At 45.2% G+C, this 16,128-nt stretch overlaps 1 protein-coding gene across 3 annotated transcripts in view; it reads left to right on the forward strand.

Moving 5' to 3' along the window:
• Positions 1-16,128, forward strand: part of SNX29 (sorting nexin 29) — a 1,557,993-nt gene that overhangs the window by 1,281,477 nt on the left and 260,388 nt on the right. For all 3 annotated transcript variants that reach the window (XM_085632108.1, XM_085632106.1, XM_085632107.1), the window contains exon 20: positions 4,861-5,000. In XM_085632108.1, the coding sequence (XP_085488234.1) occupies positions 4,861-5,000 (140 nt within the window). The remainder of the gene's footprint in view (positions 1-4,860; positions 5,001-16,128) is intronic.

A 16,128-nucleotide genomic window follows, 5' to 3' on the forward strand; every position in this document is an offset into this window, starting at 1 on the left:
ACACACAGCGAAGTCCAGTGCACTTTCAGTGTCCATCCCTGTGGGTAGCAGTATCATGCAGGAGTGAGAATGGATGGCCCATATAATCTGGCAAATCAATCATACAAAACACAAGAAACTCTTTCAAGGTGTCTCCTGGGTCAGCGAATGTTGTTTGCGAGAATTGTTGTTTGTTTATGAGTGTGGGAGCTTAGATCCTTCCCCATTGGCTGGCTTCATCGCCACTCTCATTGGCTCCTCTTTGGTCAGAACATGCTTGCTTCACTTCCTCTTTTTGTTTTTGTCCCTCCCCTGAACCTTGCCCCACGTACTGCCCCCTTAGACACAGTATGGCCTTCCACTGCTCAAGCACTTTCCGAAGAAGAAACCCTTTTTTTGTTTTTGTTGCCTGCGCCTACCGTGCCCTTTCTCTATGCTGCCGGATGTCAGCAATTAAAAAAAAGCTTATTAAGCAATTAAAACAAGCATTGGCATAGCTAATAGGTCTCGCCTTTGGGACCTTATAAGTGCTTAGCCATGCAACAGTTGATGTTGTTGCACCAAGGATATTGTGCTGCATAACTAAATACTTATAAGGTCCCAAAACCGAGACCTATTGGCTATGCCAATGCTTGTTTTATTTTTATAAACGTATACCTTCTTTCATTTCCCCCTACTTTTGTAAGACAAGAGTTGTAATATAACAATCCATTTAACCTTTCCTATTGTTTTCCAGGGGCCAGAGGGTGCCCACATCGGAATCCACTCATCGTGACAGTTTTGATCCTTTCCACGTGATAGTTTGCAGAGTTGTCTTTGAAAGCCATTTAACGCTTTCAACGTTTTTCCTCAAAACAATGTAACATCTTTATCCATTTTACTATTGCTGCAAAACGTTCCTTTTCTGTAAGAGAGTTACATTTGTTTTGTTTATGGTTTTTTCAAAATGTCAGGTTTTTCCTCGTTGAAATCCAAGACTGCCTCCTGTTGTCATGGCGAGCTCTTGGGCCTATTGCTCACCCAGGTAGAGTATTGGAGGCAGAGGGATCGGCAGAAAAGCCTTGCAAGGAAAATTAACAGGCCATTCTCATTAAGTGTGCTCATTTTTTGGAGGAAAATGCTTGGTAAGATGGACACTTCTTCATATGAACCTTCTACCCAAGTGCTAGACAGGATTTGGACATTTTTCCCAGCTGTATCCTGTCACCAGCCCCAATTGGTGGCACGCAGTATCGTTTGTGGACTCTCATGGCACCAACAGAAGCGATGTTGAAAGCTAATGTAAAGCACCATGGACACTGGTGACCTCATTTCCTTTCTTTATGCTCCCCTTCAGATGCAGGATCTGGAGCCACCATCTTTTTTGGTTCTTTATTGAGTTGATATTTCTGAAGAATAAAGACATCATGTCTCATTTGAAGTCTTATTCTAGTCTTGTTATAGGTGCAGAAAACAAATGCCAGTGACGGATCCCCACAAATGTCTCTGGTGCTTTGTCCTCACATTAGGCCTCGTTCTGTGACTTATTGTCGTTAAGGCAACCCATGGCCATCTGGGAGCAGGAGTCAGAGACCCCTTGTAAGTCGTCACACAGCAGTACCTGTTCTCCAGGATAAAATCACCGGAGACACAATTGAAACATTCCTCTTCCTTCTCGTGAGGTTGGAAAGGAGCACAAAAGGTCCAAGGAGAAATTGTGGGGCACAGATTCATTTTTTGAAGCCCGCTGTCCTCAGGCAACCCCCCCCCCTCCCCAGCATGGGCAGCCGCCACACACACTCATCAGAACACATATTGACCCCTCCTGGAAACACTGCCCATCTAGTCACTCTGGTGGTTTCTGGTACCCCTCCCAGACCGACCCATAGAACCCCTCTTGCACCCACAGTGCATCCGCTCCCTCTTTATATGCTCACCATTACAGATCGAGACTCGCGATCTCCTTCACACCACGGCCTGGGCAATGGACTCTCCACCCCCTCCATCCCATTTGCATTCCTTTGGCTCCCTCTGCCGAGCTGAGGTTTTTTCAGACTTGCACTCCCCCCCCCCCCCCCCCCCCCTGTCATTTCTGGGACCCATCGCCCACAGCCTCTACCTTCACTGTGGACAGGGGGAATGTTTGCTGTTCACTATCTGGTACCTATTGTATGCTGTCTGGCGTCTAGCGCTACTTTGACTGGCTAAATGTACAGTTTCTGCTGATATGTTCTCTTCCATTGCTTTACCCCCTATCTCTCCCCGCTCCTTCCCGCCCCCACACCTTCTTCATTGCTGTACCAATTATGTTATATATTCCCTCGTTTGCTACACTATTCCTATGTTGTACAACTGTGTCTTGATAACCAATTAAAAAAAAATGACGACACAAAAAAAACAGCTGAATGTTCTCCTGCAGTATCCTGTTAAGAAAATAGGCAAAAATACATGCCATTAGGCATGCGTTTGATGTCAGCTCACCCCACCCCAGAATGTTTTGTAGTGGACGCTTCCTGTATGAACTGAAAGCAAAAAACCTTTCCCAACACACTATATAACGTGTAGTCCGTAAAACTACATGCCGATGGAAGAAAGGTTTTTGCATCAGGTATTCATGCTCTTCGAGCCACAAATGTCAATTGTCTTGTGCCATTTGGGAAGTGGACACCTCTTCAGCTCCCATCCTGTCTGAGAACATGCTGCGGATGTTAAGTTCCTGATTCAGGATGGCTTAGCCACTGTAACGCAATCCCTGTAGCCAGTTTTACCTCATGACATAAGGGCCAAATCCTTCAGCACAGGAGTTGTCATCCATCGGCATGCGTGTATGTGATCCACAGGCTTTTCCAGGGGCATTCAAGTCCAGATGCTGGACTTGTCACTTGTCACTTGATGGGAAGTGTCTCTTGGACAAAAATGCTAAAAGTTTACTTGACTGCATCAAGCAGCAAAAAGGGACCACTACGGCTTTCAAACTGTCTTCCCTAGAAATGAAATTTTTATGAGCAGTATAGGCATTTTGGGGCATTCACCTTGCATGTCTGGGGATAGAAGTAGCACCAGCAGCCCTATCCTCAGCAGAATTTTTTTTTCACTCCTTCTGAGGCACAGTATCTCTATGAGGTTGAATGGTTTAGATTTAGAGGATTGTAGAAGTCTTGTATTGTATTTTCATATCGCCATCTCAACTTCCCACAAGCACAGACAATGGATTCGTTTCTTGGTGAAAGGTGAGCACTATTGGTTTGCAGCACTTTTCGAGCTCTCTTCAGCACCCAGTGTTCACCAAATTGCTAGCATTTGCTTTCACTCATTTGCAGTGTCAGGGCGCCCATCTTTACCCATACTTTGCTGAGTGCCTGGTGAGGGTGTCCTCTCCAGTGCAGCCATTTTGGGGCCTTAATTCTAGGGCCACCCTCTGATTGCCTCTGAATTTCGCCTGGTAACTCCGCTTCCTACGTTACTGATACCAAGTGCACCACAACTCTAGGGGCACAGCTACTGGGTAAATGCTTGAAAACTTTAGAGATCAACTAGAAATGAGGAATAGCTCATTTAGAACACAATTTCTGTCATTTTTCCTCTTTTTGCCTCAGTATTCCCTTGATGTTCACATGTGGAGTCTCAAGGTTAAAAAACATGAGAACTGCGGAGGCTATCCCCATCCCTAATTCTGATAGGACAAGTAGCTACTGTTGTCAGCCCCACTCGAAAGAGGGCCAAAGAAGGAGCTCTGGAACAGGCTTTTACTAAGCATCAATAGAAATCGACAGAGGAAAGAATATGTTTTTAAAATATTCTTTGCAAACGTTTTCTGCGTGAATTAAAAACATCTAAGACGTTTCTCCTTGATTGCATTTGCGCCTATGGATGAAGTTAAGTTTGTGTCACTGTAGGACCGTTCTTTTGTCTTGTATTGATGGAAGAAAGTGTTTACATGATTTTGGACGTCAGCAAAATATTTGTTTTCGCATACACGTCAAACATGCATCCAGTGCTCAGAATGTTGCTTTTGTTGCACTATGTGTAAATATTTGGTATAATAACAATAATTATAATTTTATAATCAGTAGTCCTATTGTTGTTATTGGTATTACTATTGCGTTGTTGTCTTTCTCCTTTACCTCTTCCTTCTGTTTCTATCTTCTTCCTCCTGTTCTTCTTGCTCTTCTTCTGCACCTTCCTCTTCATCTTCTTCCTTGTCTTAATCTTCTTCCTAATCTCCTTTACCTCCTCCTCCCTCCTCCTCCTCCTACTCTCCACTCTCCTCCAATCTCTCCCTTCCTCTTCCTCCTCCTCCATCTCCTCACACTCCTCCCTCTGCTCCTACTCCCCACTCCTCCTCCTCCTTCACTCTCTCCTCCTCCTTCATTCTCTTTTTCCTCTTTTCTTCCTCTTCATCTTCTTCCTTCTCTTAATTTTCTTCCTAATCTCATTTTGCTCCTCCCCGACTCCTCCTACTCTCCCACTCTCTCCTTCCTCTCCTTTTCTTCTTATTCCCCCTCATCCTCTTCTTCCTGTTCCTCTTCCTCTTCATTTCCCACGTCATCTCCTCCCCTGCTCTTAATCCCCTCTCTCCTTCTCCTCTCTCCTTCTCCTCCTTCATTCTCTTTTTCCTCTTTTCTTCCTCCTCTTCTTCTTCTGATTTTATATGCTGGTCGAGATGTTCTGATGCATTGCACATTGTCTGTGCTGCTGGTAAAATGAATGTCTCTTTTAATTATACTTGTGTTAATGTGAACACTCTTTTGAATCATTACACTTACTACCTGATCTGACACATGGTTTAATTTTCTAAGCAATAAATGTTAATCCTTTGAGGACAGAACCGTTAAAGTATGTGTGCATATATTGTAGGACTTTTAAGTATTAGCTTACTATTTTTATTTTACATTTCTCTAGGATGCCAAGTTTGTCGAGGAACGACGGAAACAACTGCAAATTTATTTACGAAGCGTCATGAACAAAATCATTCAAACAGTGCCAGAGTTCACAAGCAGTCCCCACAAAGAGACCCTTATTAAGCTGATGCCCTTCTTTGTGTAAGTAACTATTAAATGCATGTTTTAAACCCTATAAATCGCAAGTAAGACAAGCCACTCCGAGACAAGCATTACAGCTGTTCATTTGCATCCATTATGGTCTTTGTCAGATAATATAACATCATTGTGAAAGATGTAATACAGGCACCATATGTTTTGTTCCTGTTCCTTCGAGACAGCGTGTTCCTAGAAAAAGTAAATCAAATAATACTCCATTAAAAACAAATCACCTGTTTGCTCTCTGTTCTCTTAATCGCCTTTTTGATATATTTCAGGGTAAAAGAAACAAGCTTTTACACTGCACGTAGGCATTCCTTTCATTAGAATCATTCAAATCAAGCCTCTAATGGTACATTTCTCATCCAACCATAAGCTACCAAGATGAGAGCACCCCTCTAGGAGGATGTACTGCGTGAGCCCGTCTTTACACCATTTACTTTGTTGCCACACATTTTTCCAACTCTATTTCCCATTGCTGTTTTTTTTCTATGTATTACAACTCAGTCGCTTATGATATCCACGTATAAAATTGTTTTGATGTGAATTTTCATGTCTTTTATTGTCCTATAAACAACTGTGTGCTTAAATATTAATTTTGGGACAACCTAAAGTATTTTATGAAGAACTGTGTTTAATATCGGGTGTTTTTTCACAGTCTGTGTGCCTTGCTACCAAATTTGCTCGCATCATGTGGGACACCTTTAGACAATTCAGTGTTTTTATGTATTAGCAGACAGCACTTTTCATGATTAGATATTTGAGCCCATACTTACAATGAAAAAAACAAAAGTGCATGTCCCAAAATGCAACATGATTTGGGATTAGACGGGACTGGCACACTTGACATGGAGCTACTTGGCAGCCAGTGGTGTTTGTGACTTCCCCAAAAGAGTAGGCAGACATGTTATTAGTAAACAAATTGTACTCTAGTAAGATAATTATTTAATTATATAAGCTGAAGTCAGGGAGGACTGGATAAGTAAATCATAGGCATTGCGAAGCTTTGTAGAGTGGACAGCTTTGCAACCTTTCGAACTTAACCAATCCATTAGCACTCTTTAAAGAAAATGTCTTTAGCTTTCGCTTGTTGTAGTGGGTCGCTTCTCGTCCATGTTGTTCTGGAATCCTAGTCCGTAGGTGAGGAAAAGGGTCTCATGTAAGTTCAGAAAAAGCAAGAGGCATTAACACCCAACAGACACACCAGGAGGCAAGATGTATAGGGCAAGACAGGATAGAATGGTTACCAAGTTGAAGGTTTCCCCATATTAAATGGTTCGCATGAAGAACCTAGGGTTTGGCAGCTGTGGCGAACCATTCATTGGTGCATGAGGGATTACTTCCCAGTTAGTGGTCCCTTTAAGAAGCCTAGTTTAAATAATAATTCTATACTACACTAGCCAGTAGTTGTATACAGAAGCTGTCCTTCTGTTCACTTTGTTTCATTCTCCAGCTTTCCCATTGCCTCACCTGCATTGTTTTCTCGCTTTTGTTTTCCTCGCGTGTCCATTTTCCTGCCTCCTTAGATCTACTCTATGTTCCAGTAGATTGTCGACTGCGGGTGTCTTCCATCTTCTAAGTGTTCATAAATTGTGCTGTTCACAAATTGAGCTCCTGAACTGCCCTGGAACCCCTTAGGCTTTGTTACAGCTCATCAAATATTTTGCTGGTAATTAAACTCCCACTGATTGTTTTAGGAGGACTGCATTGTATTCTTCTATAATAATTAATCCGACCCATCGGTCTCTGCGTTCACCCATTTCTAGAAGAGACGCCAGGAAGGTCCAGTTCAAGCCAAGACTTGAGATCACATGGTACTGTCCACTGAAGCCTTATGTCTTCACTCCTACCCGTGTTTTCTTCCATCCTTTCCCTGATTTGTGAGCCTTTCAGAAAGTCCGAGTGCAGATTCTGTCAGAAGGGAGGGAGTTAACATCAAATCTATCTGCCATCCTATTACACATTGCCAAAGGTCAAGCTTTACAGGTAAAAACAACCTCTCCCCTCGCCTCTCTCCCCCGCACGCAGTGAGATTTGAAAGTTGCCTTCCCTGAGAGATGTTAATCATTTACTATATCATTATTGTGTGTTTTATTTTTCGTATTATTTGCATGATTGGATGTGTTTGTTTGATCTGCCTTTTTTTCTGCAGGTAGATATGCAGCCTAACATATTAAAAAAAAGATACTTTCCTAGTCTGTAATATGTGCCTATTGTTGCAGTTTTTGCAGTCTAGAAACGAGGGCACTCCCGACTGTAAATAAGTGTGGAAATGTAGACTAACAACTGTATGTTGGCTTCTTGTCTGTATACTTCTTAGCATCTTGTCAGAGGCTGATTTTCAGTTGCTTCATCTGTCTCTTTTTCTCTCCTACCCAGTCCTTACAAAAGAGTGGTATCATAAATGGGAACTATGCCAGTAAATATCCTCCCAGGCATTTTGCTGTTTTAATTGTCTCTGCTTTTTTTCACAAAAGTAAAGAGAATTTGACATGACATATTGAGGTTGCTGGCTGAGAGCAGAAATAGGCGTCAGGATTTCTTTTGTGGGAGCCAGGCCTTTCAGAGGGAAAAGGACTTCTTTGCGGGGGATGATCTTATTAAAATGAAGTGCCAGTCTGAGAGTTCAAAGGTCACAGGACCAGTGCCGTGATGATCTTCTTCCTTCCCTGCCAAGGAAGGTAATGCTTCCTGTGGGGTCACCATCCTCAGATGACTCAAACTCCCCCTGGGAGGGCAGGTTCTTCTTAGGTTGTTGAGCTTAGTTATTATGAAATAAAGATGGCCGAAATGTTCTCCAGTGATCCTGTGCTGGCAGCAAGAAAGGTACAGCTTTTTCTACCAAGGTGACATATATCTTGCAATGCATGCAGCAGGTATATCTTTTAGTTATTTTTCCAGTGGGTGCCCGGAGCAAAGACGGATTGCAATGATGTACTTGCGTAATCTCTTGGCCTCTTACCTTTGCTTCTATCCTCCTAGGTTAATTATTGTTTCAGTTCGTTTCGGCAAAGATTGGGCTGTTTAACTTAAGCTCGATTTGACTAAATTCTTCGCATGTTGATACATATAAAAACAAACAATATAATTGTTTCTACTAAAGCTGCCATTTGTAAACATTTTAGGCAGAGTTGCACTGTCCTCTTTTGTTGTTGGCTTAGAATTTGTGTTGCAAATGTCAGACCTGTTTTTATAATATATTTTGATTTATCTAGCCAGTCTCTGCTAAAAAAAACCCAAAGGCAAACGGACACCATGTTTTCAAACACGCAAACATTTTATGGACCTTGTAATAGATATTTCTTTCTGCATTTTCATCAGCCTCAAAGGTGTTAGACTAGATCTGAAATTTTGCAGGACTTCACTCCTCTGGTGTCCGTGTAAACTGAGATCAGCCTTGGAGTAACCGTCATCACTCTTTAAAGTAATCTAAGGACTTCCCAGTGTATCACCCTTGTTAGTAACATAAATTCATCCATATCTTTTGAAGTCAAATAAGAACTGAATTTTGAGGAAAGTCATTTAACAGGACCATTTCTGGAGCACACGCTTGTGTCCTGCTTATGGTGCAGGGCCTGGAGCATGATGCAGAGGCCTATGCCCGCTCCTTATCAATGCAATTAATCGTCAATTAGGAGAGACAGAATAATTATATTCAATTTTCATTCTGTTTCTGTGTGACTTTATTTGGATTGTCCATCGTCACACAAACACAATTCTACGTAATTCATGGAAAATTAACTTTTAAAGACCTTAAGTAAAGAAAAAGATGGTATATCCTTGCCATGAGCCTTTCCATATGGCAATCAGTATATGGGGTTAATTCATGTGCTATATAATCTTACAAATATTAGAAAGTGCGAGAGCAAATCTTGGCAACTCCACATGAGGATATAGGCCATTTTCATTGTTCCAGAAATTACCATCACAGATTTAGAAGATTCAAATGCAGTAATTCTTCCAGAAAACCTAAGTTTGAATATGTATCAAAACACATAGAAAGTGTGAGTCACTCGTAGACAAAACCAGTGATTGCTCTGCGTTGATTCAACCAACATCGGCAAAAAAAGAAACCAAGTTGTTTTGTTCTTCTGATTTGCATGGGAGAGGGTCTTCGTTGCCCTTCTGTATGTGGTCCGACAATTTATTGTTCAAGAGGATTTATCTCAACGCCTGCCCAACCAGAAGAAAATCAAGAAACAAAGACTTCGCCCTTCCTCCTGCATCACCGATGTGATTCCAGTCCACAAAACAAGAGGTTATTGGAAACTCTTGTGAAAGTGTATTTTCAACATCCAACACTCTTGCCTTGGAAAAATGGCAGACATAGCCTGGGTTGTTCAGATTTCAGCTCCCCATCCACCTTTGCTCACAGTGCGAACCTTACTTTTAATTTTCCACACTATCTCCCACTCACCCCCTTCGAACAGTTTTTCCTGCATTATGTTGCAAATTGCTCCTTTCTCCTTCCTACCTGCGCACGACCATTGTGCAGGCCATTATTTTCTTGCTAGTGCTCAACTTTCTGGACAGGTCATGGAAATGCTTTTTCCTTCATAATACTAAGTATAACACATAATGTACTGTTTTATAGTGCACTTGTTTAGCATATGAACATATGCTACCACACGAACTGCACTGTAAGGCCTTCTCTAATTTAGTACTTATGTGGGTAAGGTGAGTTCCAATATCAGAAACCTTGGAGAACTAATCTAATCACCTATCTATGTGATCTCTAAAGGTCTTTAAAAAACCTTTCTGATGGATACATCTGCCAGTGGATTCCTCACCTTGTGAATATCCCCTGCGCCAGCAACATTCGGAAACTTTTGTAGCAGTCCACGCCGATGAGGTCGAAGACGACGTCACAGAGACACGGCTCCCTTTTTTCCGCTCCATCGACGCTAACAGTTTTCGGGACTCTCTCTGTAGCTGTATTTGATACTTTGTTTTCTGCTGGTATCTCTTTCTCTCTTCTTGTCTTCAGCTGAAAAGGACGACGAAGAAGTCTGGTTTTCAAGCCTTGCCGAGAGTGCGGTAAGCACATGTCAATATCGGATCCGCATGAAGACTGCATATGGTGTCTTTCATCTGACCACAATGTAGATGGATCTTCTTCCTGTCGCAAAATGAGCTCAGAGGCTCTAAAGGAGAGGGAAGCCAAATTGTTCATCGCCATGATGAAAAAGGAGAAAAGAGGCCGGAGAAGATCGAGGTCGAAGTCGACTTCGGGATATGCTTCTAAGTCCAAGAAGCACAAGAAAAAGAAGAGGCATGGATCTCGACATCGCTCTGATAGGGATACGGCTCCGAGATCAACCTCGCCCTCCTGACGCTGTAAGGACTTTGTATATCCTTCCCCTGTTCCTGATTCTCCTGTTGGCCTGTCGTCACCTGTGGCTTCACCGGAGCATTCTCCGGCTCCGGCACCGGCTCCATCTCCGATGCCGGCTCCATCTCCATCTCCGGCTCCGGCTTCATCTCCTGTTCCGCTTGAGGAGCTTCCAGCTCCTGGTGAGCCTTGGACTCCGCAGATTCCACCGTCGGTGCCGGTCGGCCCGAGTCCGGTGATGCCTAACCCATATCCATCGTTTCCAGGCCCAGGTCAGGATCCAACGCATTATCTTAATGCTATGTATGGGGTCTTCTCCAGAGCCTTGTATCCCTCTGGTGCACCTTCGGGTCCTATGGGTCCTATGGCCTTCAGTTTGGGAGTTCCCCAAGCTTATCCTCAGGCTCCCTTCATGCCATTTTTTCCGGTGACGCCGTCTTGGCATCTACCGGCGCCGAGGACATCGACGCCGCTTCCTTCTTCACCGGCGCTGACTCGACCTCGTTCGACGTCGGCTGTTCCTATGGATCCGCGCTCGACGCCGACTCCGGCGTCGTCGAATTCGGTCACGGCGCCGCCGACTCATGCTGTGAGGATCATATCTAGGAGAGAGGCCCAAAGGCTACTGGAGGAACAGAGGTACCTGATGGAGGAAGTAGAAGAAGGTAAGCTGATGGTGGAGTCGGACGATGTGTTTGATGAATTGAAGGAGGCTAGTGGCCTGGATTTGTTGCCTGAATGGGAGATTACTCCTCCTGCTGATGCTCCTTCAAAGGATGTGGCTCCATACCACGCTGCTATAAAGATGGCGGCTGAACTTCTAGATCTGCAGTGGCCATCTGCAGAGTTTAAGCCTAACATCCTGACAGAGGTTCTACACTCTCCTTCCTCTGCATCGGAGCCTTTGCTCCCTTTTAATGACGCCATTATAGAACCGGTAATGGAAGTATGGCGTAAGCCCTTCTCTGCTCCTGCAGTTTCTAAGGTCATTGCTAGGAGGTATAGGGCAGCTCCAGGGGACCCAGGCTTTTTAACATCTCATCCTTCTCCGGAGAGTCTGGTGGTTCAGGCTGCCTGTTCCAGAAAATCTACAGGTGCTTTTCCCCAAGTCCCGAGTGACACGGATGCGAATAAATTAGACCAGTCGGCTAAGAAGGTCTTGTCTTCCGCCAGTATGGCCTTAAAATCGACGAATGCCACCTGTCTTTTGGGCCGGTATATCCATGCTTTTATGGATTCAGCAAAGCAATTGGCCCCAAAACTGTCAGAAGAGGATAGGATGAACTTTAATGAGGTCCTGTCGGATACCCAAGCGGCTGCGCGTCAGGTAATCCAAAGCGGCTTGGATACAGCTGATTCGGTCGCAAGGATCATGGGTTCTTCTGTTGCCACGAGGAGGAGTGCATGGCTCAAGTCTTCTGAGTTCTCCCCTGATGTGCAGGCAGCGCTCCTGGACTTGCCTTTTGATGGCTCTGGACTTTTTGGCAAAAAAGCGGATGCTGCGCTAGAAATATTTAAGGAGAGTAAGGCCACGGCTAAATCTTTGGGCCTTCAAACTCAGCCTAGGGGTTCGTTCAGGAGATACAGGGGCTTTGGAAGGTCATCCTTTCGTTCATACAGACAGCCCCAGCAGCAGCAGCAACAGCAGCAGAACACTATGTATAAGAGCTACAGAGGCAGAGTCAGAGGTCGCACTCGAGGTCGACAGCTCTCCTCCTCCTCCTCTTCCTCCTCCTCAGCCCCTCCCACCACTGCAAAGCAGCCCTAGATCCACCATTCTGGATCATGCTGGTCCTGTGGGGGACCGGCTTACCCATTTTCTACAAGATTGGGAATCGGTTACTACAGATCTTTGGGTTCTAGATCTTGTAGAAAATGGGTACGCCCTTCCCTTTCGGGAATTCCCTCCAAATTACCCCCCTTGCCAAGGTGCTTCCTCGGAGGACCACCTTCTTCTCCTGCAAGAGGAAGTCCTGACATTACTAAAAAAAGGTGCAATAGAGGTGGTTCCAGAGCGGGAAAGGGGTCAGGGATGCTACTCCCGGTATTTCCTGAGTCCGAAAAAGGACGGCAGATTGCGTCCAATATTGGACCTCAGGATCTTGAATCTTTTTCTGAAGCAAGAGTTCAAGATGCTCACCCTTGCGCAGGTTCTTCAAGCGCTGCATCAGGAGGACTGGATGGTGTCGATCGATTTGCAGGATGCGTATTTACACATCCCCATCCTGAAGTCGCACAGGAAGTATCTCTGGTTTACGGTCGGATCGCAACATTATCAGTTTGCGGTCCTTCCGTTTGGTCTTACTACTGCACCTCGAGTCTTTACGAAGGTGATGGTAGTGGTGGCAGCCCATCTCAGAAGGTCGGGGATTTCAGTTTTCCCCTATTTGGACGACTGGCTGATCAAAGCGGAGTCGCCAGAGAAGGTGCTTCATCATCTGCAGGTTACAACTCAGCTGTTGTACAAATTGGGTTTTTCGATAAACGTGCCCAAATCTCACTTGGTGCCCTCTCAGCGCAACCTGTTCATAGAGGCGGTACTGGACACTACTGTGTGTCGGGCATTCCCACCTCCACAAAGGATTCTCGACATACAGGAAATGATTCTCTTGTTTTACAATGGAGCGGTCGTTCCAGTCCTGAAGGTCCTTCGCCTGCTCGGTCTGTTTGCTTCCTGCATTCTGTTGGTCAACCATGCACGCTGGCACATGAGGGCGCTCCAGTGGTGCCGCCGCAGGCAGTGGTATCAGCACAAAGGAGATCTCAGGGAGTCTGTGAGGATCTCCAGAGAAGCTGCTGCGGCTCTGTCTTGGTGGAGAGTGGAGGGCAATCTGTCTCAAGGAAAGCCCTTCCATCTACCTCCATCGGTGGCCACAGTGATAACGGATGCTTCCACCTTAGGGTGGGGTGCGCATCTGGGGGATCTGGAGATCAAGGGTCTTTGGTCTCCAGAGGAAAGGTTGCTTCACATCAACCTTCTGGAATTACGGGCGATATGTTTGGCGCTCAAGGCCTTCCTCCCTTCCCTTCGCGGTCAGTCGGTTCAAGTCCTGATGGACAACACTACTGCGATGTGGTATGTCAACAAGCAGGGAGGAGTGGGGTCGCTTTGTCTCTGCAGAGAGGCTCTGCATCTCTGGTCCTGGGCTCAGGATCAGCAGATTTGTCTGATGGCAAATCATTTGGCCGGGGTTCTGAACGTGCGTGCAGACAGTCTCAGTCAGTAGTTCTCCGCCGACCACGAGTGGAGGCTACATCCGGAGGTGGTTCGTTACGTCTTCCGGACGTGGGGAACTCCTCGGGAGGACCTGTTTGCCACTCGCGAGAATGCTCACTGCCTGTCATTCTGCAGTCTCCAGTATCCGATGCGGGGAGCGTTGCGAGCCACGTTTCAGTTGAGATGGGACTCACATCTCCTTTACGCGTTTCCTCCCATACCCTTGATTCCTCGGGTTCTGAGGAAGATTCGCCAAGACCGGGCCCAAGTAATATTGATCGCCCAGGATTGGCGAAGAAGGGTGTGGTTATCAGATCTTCTCCACCTCTCCTCGTGCCCCCTGCTCCGTCTCCCTCTGAGGGTAGACCTCCTCTCGCAGTCGCAGGGGCAGGTTCTACACCCCCACCTCCAGAGCTTACACCTTCATGCCTGGAGATTGAACGGAGCAACCTGAATTCTTTTTCTCTCCGTGGTAGATGTAATTTTGTCTGCCAGACGTCATTCCACCAAATCTATCTATTCCTATAGATGGTCTAAATGTGTGCTCTGGTGTGGGGAGAAATCTATTGATCCTTTGAGGGCTCGTTTATCTGACATTCTTCAGTTTGCCCTTTCTCTTGCTCAGCAAGGTTTTGCTGTAGCCACTGTAAAGGGATATCTTTCAGCCTTGTCGGCATTCCTTTGCTTGCCGGATCAGCCGTCAGTGTTCAAATCGCCTATTGTTTTACGATTTCTGAAGGGTCTTACAAACAAGTTTCCTCCTACTCCTTTTATTGTGCCTCAATGGGACTTAAACCTTGTCTTAACTTACCTGATGGGTTCTCCCTTCGAGCCCTTACACAAGTGTTCCTTGAGACTGTTGTCTTTCAAAACGGTCTTTCTCATTGCTATTACCTCGGCAAGGAGGGTAAGAGAGCTTGAAGCTCTGAGTTCAAAATCCCCCGTTCTTGACCATTCATACTGAAAGAATGGTACTCAGGACCAGGGCTGCTTTTCTGCCAAGGGTTGTAACTCCTTTCCATCTGGGGCAATCCATTACCCTTCCTACCTTCTATCCTCCCCCTCACCCTTCCAAGGAGGAGGAGCGGCTTCACCGCTTGGACCCTAAGAGGGCGGTGAGCTTCTACCTTGATAGGACTAAAGACTTTCGAGTGGACGACCAGCTCTTCATGGGCTTTGTTAGCTGCAGGAAAGGCAGAGCGGTGCACAAGCGCACCCTTTCCAGATGGATTGTCTTGTGCATCAAGATATGCTACTCTTTGGCCGGTAAGGAACCTCCAGAGGGTTTAAGGGCTCATTCTACTAGAGCGAAGTCTTCCACGTCTGCTTTGTGTAGCGGTGTTCCTGTGGAGGACATTTGCAGGGCGGCAACTTGGGCCACCCTTCACACTTTTGCAAAGCATTACTGCTTGGATTCAGAGGTGAGGAGGGACGGACATTTTACTCGTTCCGTCCTTCTGGACTTTCTGGTATAGAAGGGTGGACACCCTCCTCCGGGAGTGGGACTGCTGTGGGAATCTTTTCACAAGGTGAGGAATCCACTGGCAGATGTATCCATCAGAAGAACAAGTTACTTACCTTCGGTAACGCTTTTTCTGGTGGATACAGTATCTGCCTGTGGATTCCTCACTGACCCACCCGCCTCTCCGTTGTCCACCCTTGTATACCTACAATTCTAATGATGATGTTTCAAAATGTATTTGTTACTGTCAAAGGCATTGTGTTATTTCTTTTGCCTTCCTTTTTATTCTTCACACTGTGTGTGTTGCATTGTATATTATGTACTGTGTATACTGTGTATATATTGCTGTCAGTCCGCCGTGTGCCTCGAAGGCACGGAAAAAAGGGCGGAACTAACGTCATCACGCCGACGAGGTCTTCTTATCGAGCCAGTGACGTCAGCGGATTCGCGAGCGGAGCCGTGTCTCTGTGACGTCGTCTTCGACTTCATCGGCGTGGGCTGCTACAAAAGTTTCCAAATGTTGCTGGCGCAGGGGATATTCACAAGGTGAGTAATCCACAGGCAGATACTGTATCCACCAGAAAAAGCGTTACCGAAGGTAAGTAACGTGTTCATCGCCCAGAAGGTGTAATTTATTGGCAAAATAATCACCTCACCTACATTAGGCCGCACTGGACCCAAGTCTGATTAGCTGTCTTTAATTAAAATCATGGGTAAAGGCCATTAGATTGCATGAGGATCTTCAAGGGGAAAAAAATGGAAAATTGTATGGAATTGCTATGCACCTTTTTAAAGTTCTCTGACAAAGTTCTGAAGTTATTGCATTTTTACCATTTCACCCTCTTTCAATTTCAAAATCTATCGGAACATCAGGAGTATTGATCTGCCAAAAAGTGTACAATAAGGCACTGTTTTCTTTATTGAAGGCATCTAAGCTGATACGGTTAAAAGCTGAATGTGTGAGGGGATTTTTACTTGCCTCTTTTTTCATTTGACCTGTTTCTGCACCCAAAGAGTCAAATGGGACCAGGACACCAATCAGGATCTTTTTACCCTAGTATATTTAACAAAAATATTTTAATGATATTTATGTATCCCCACTCTGAACTCTCCGTTTTTC

The sequence above is a fragment of the Triturus cristatus genome, chromosome 10 (genome assembly GCF_964204655.1).
Source record: "Triturus cristatus chromosome 10, aTriCri1.1, whole genome shotgun sequence".
Lineage (NCBI taxonomy): Eukaryota > Metazoa > Chordata > Amphibia > Caudata > Salamandridae > Triturus > Triturus cristatus.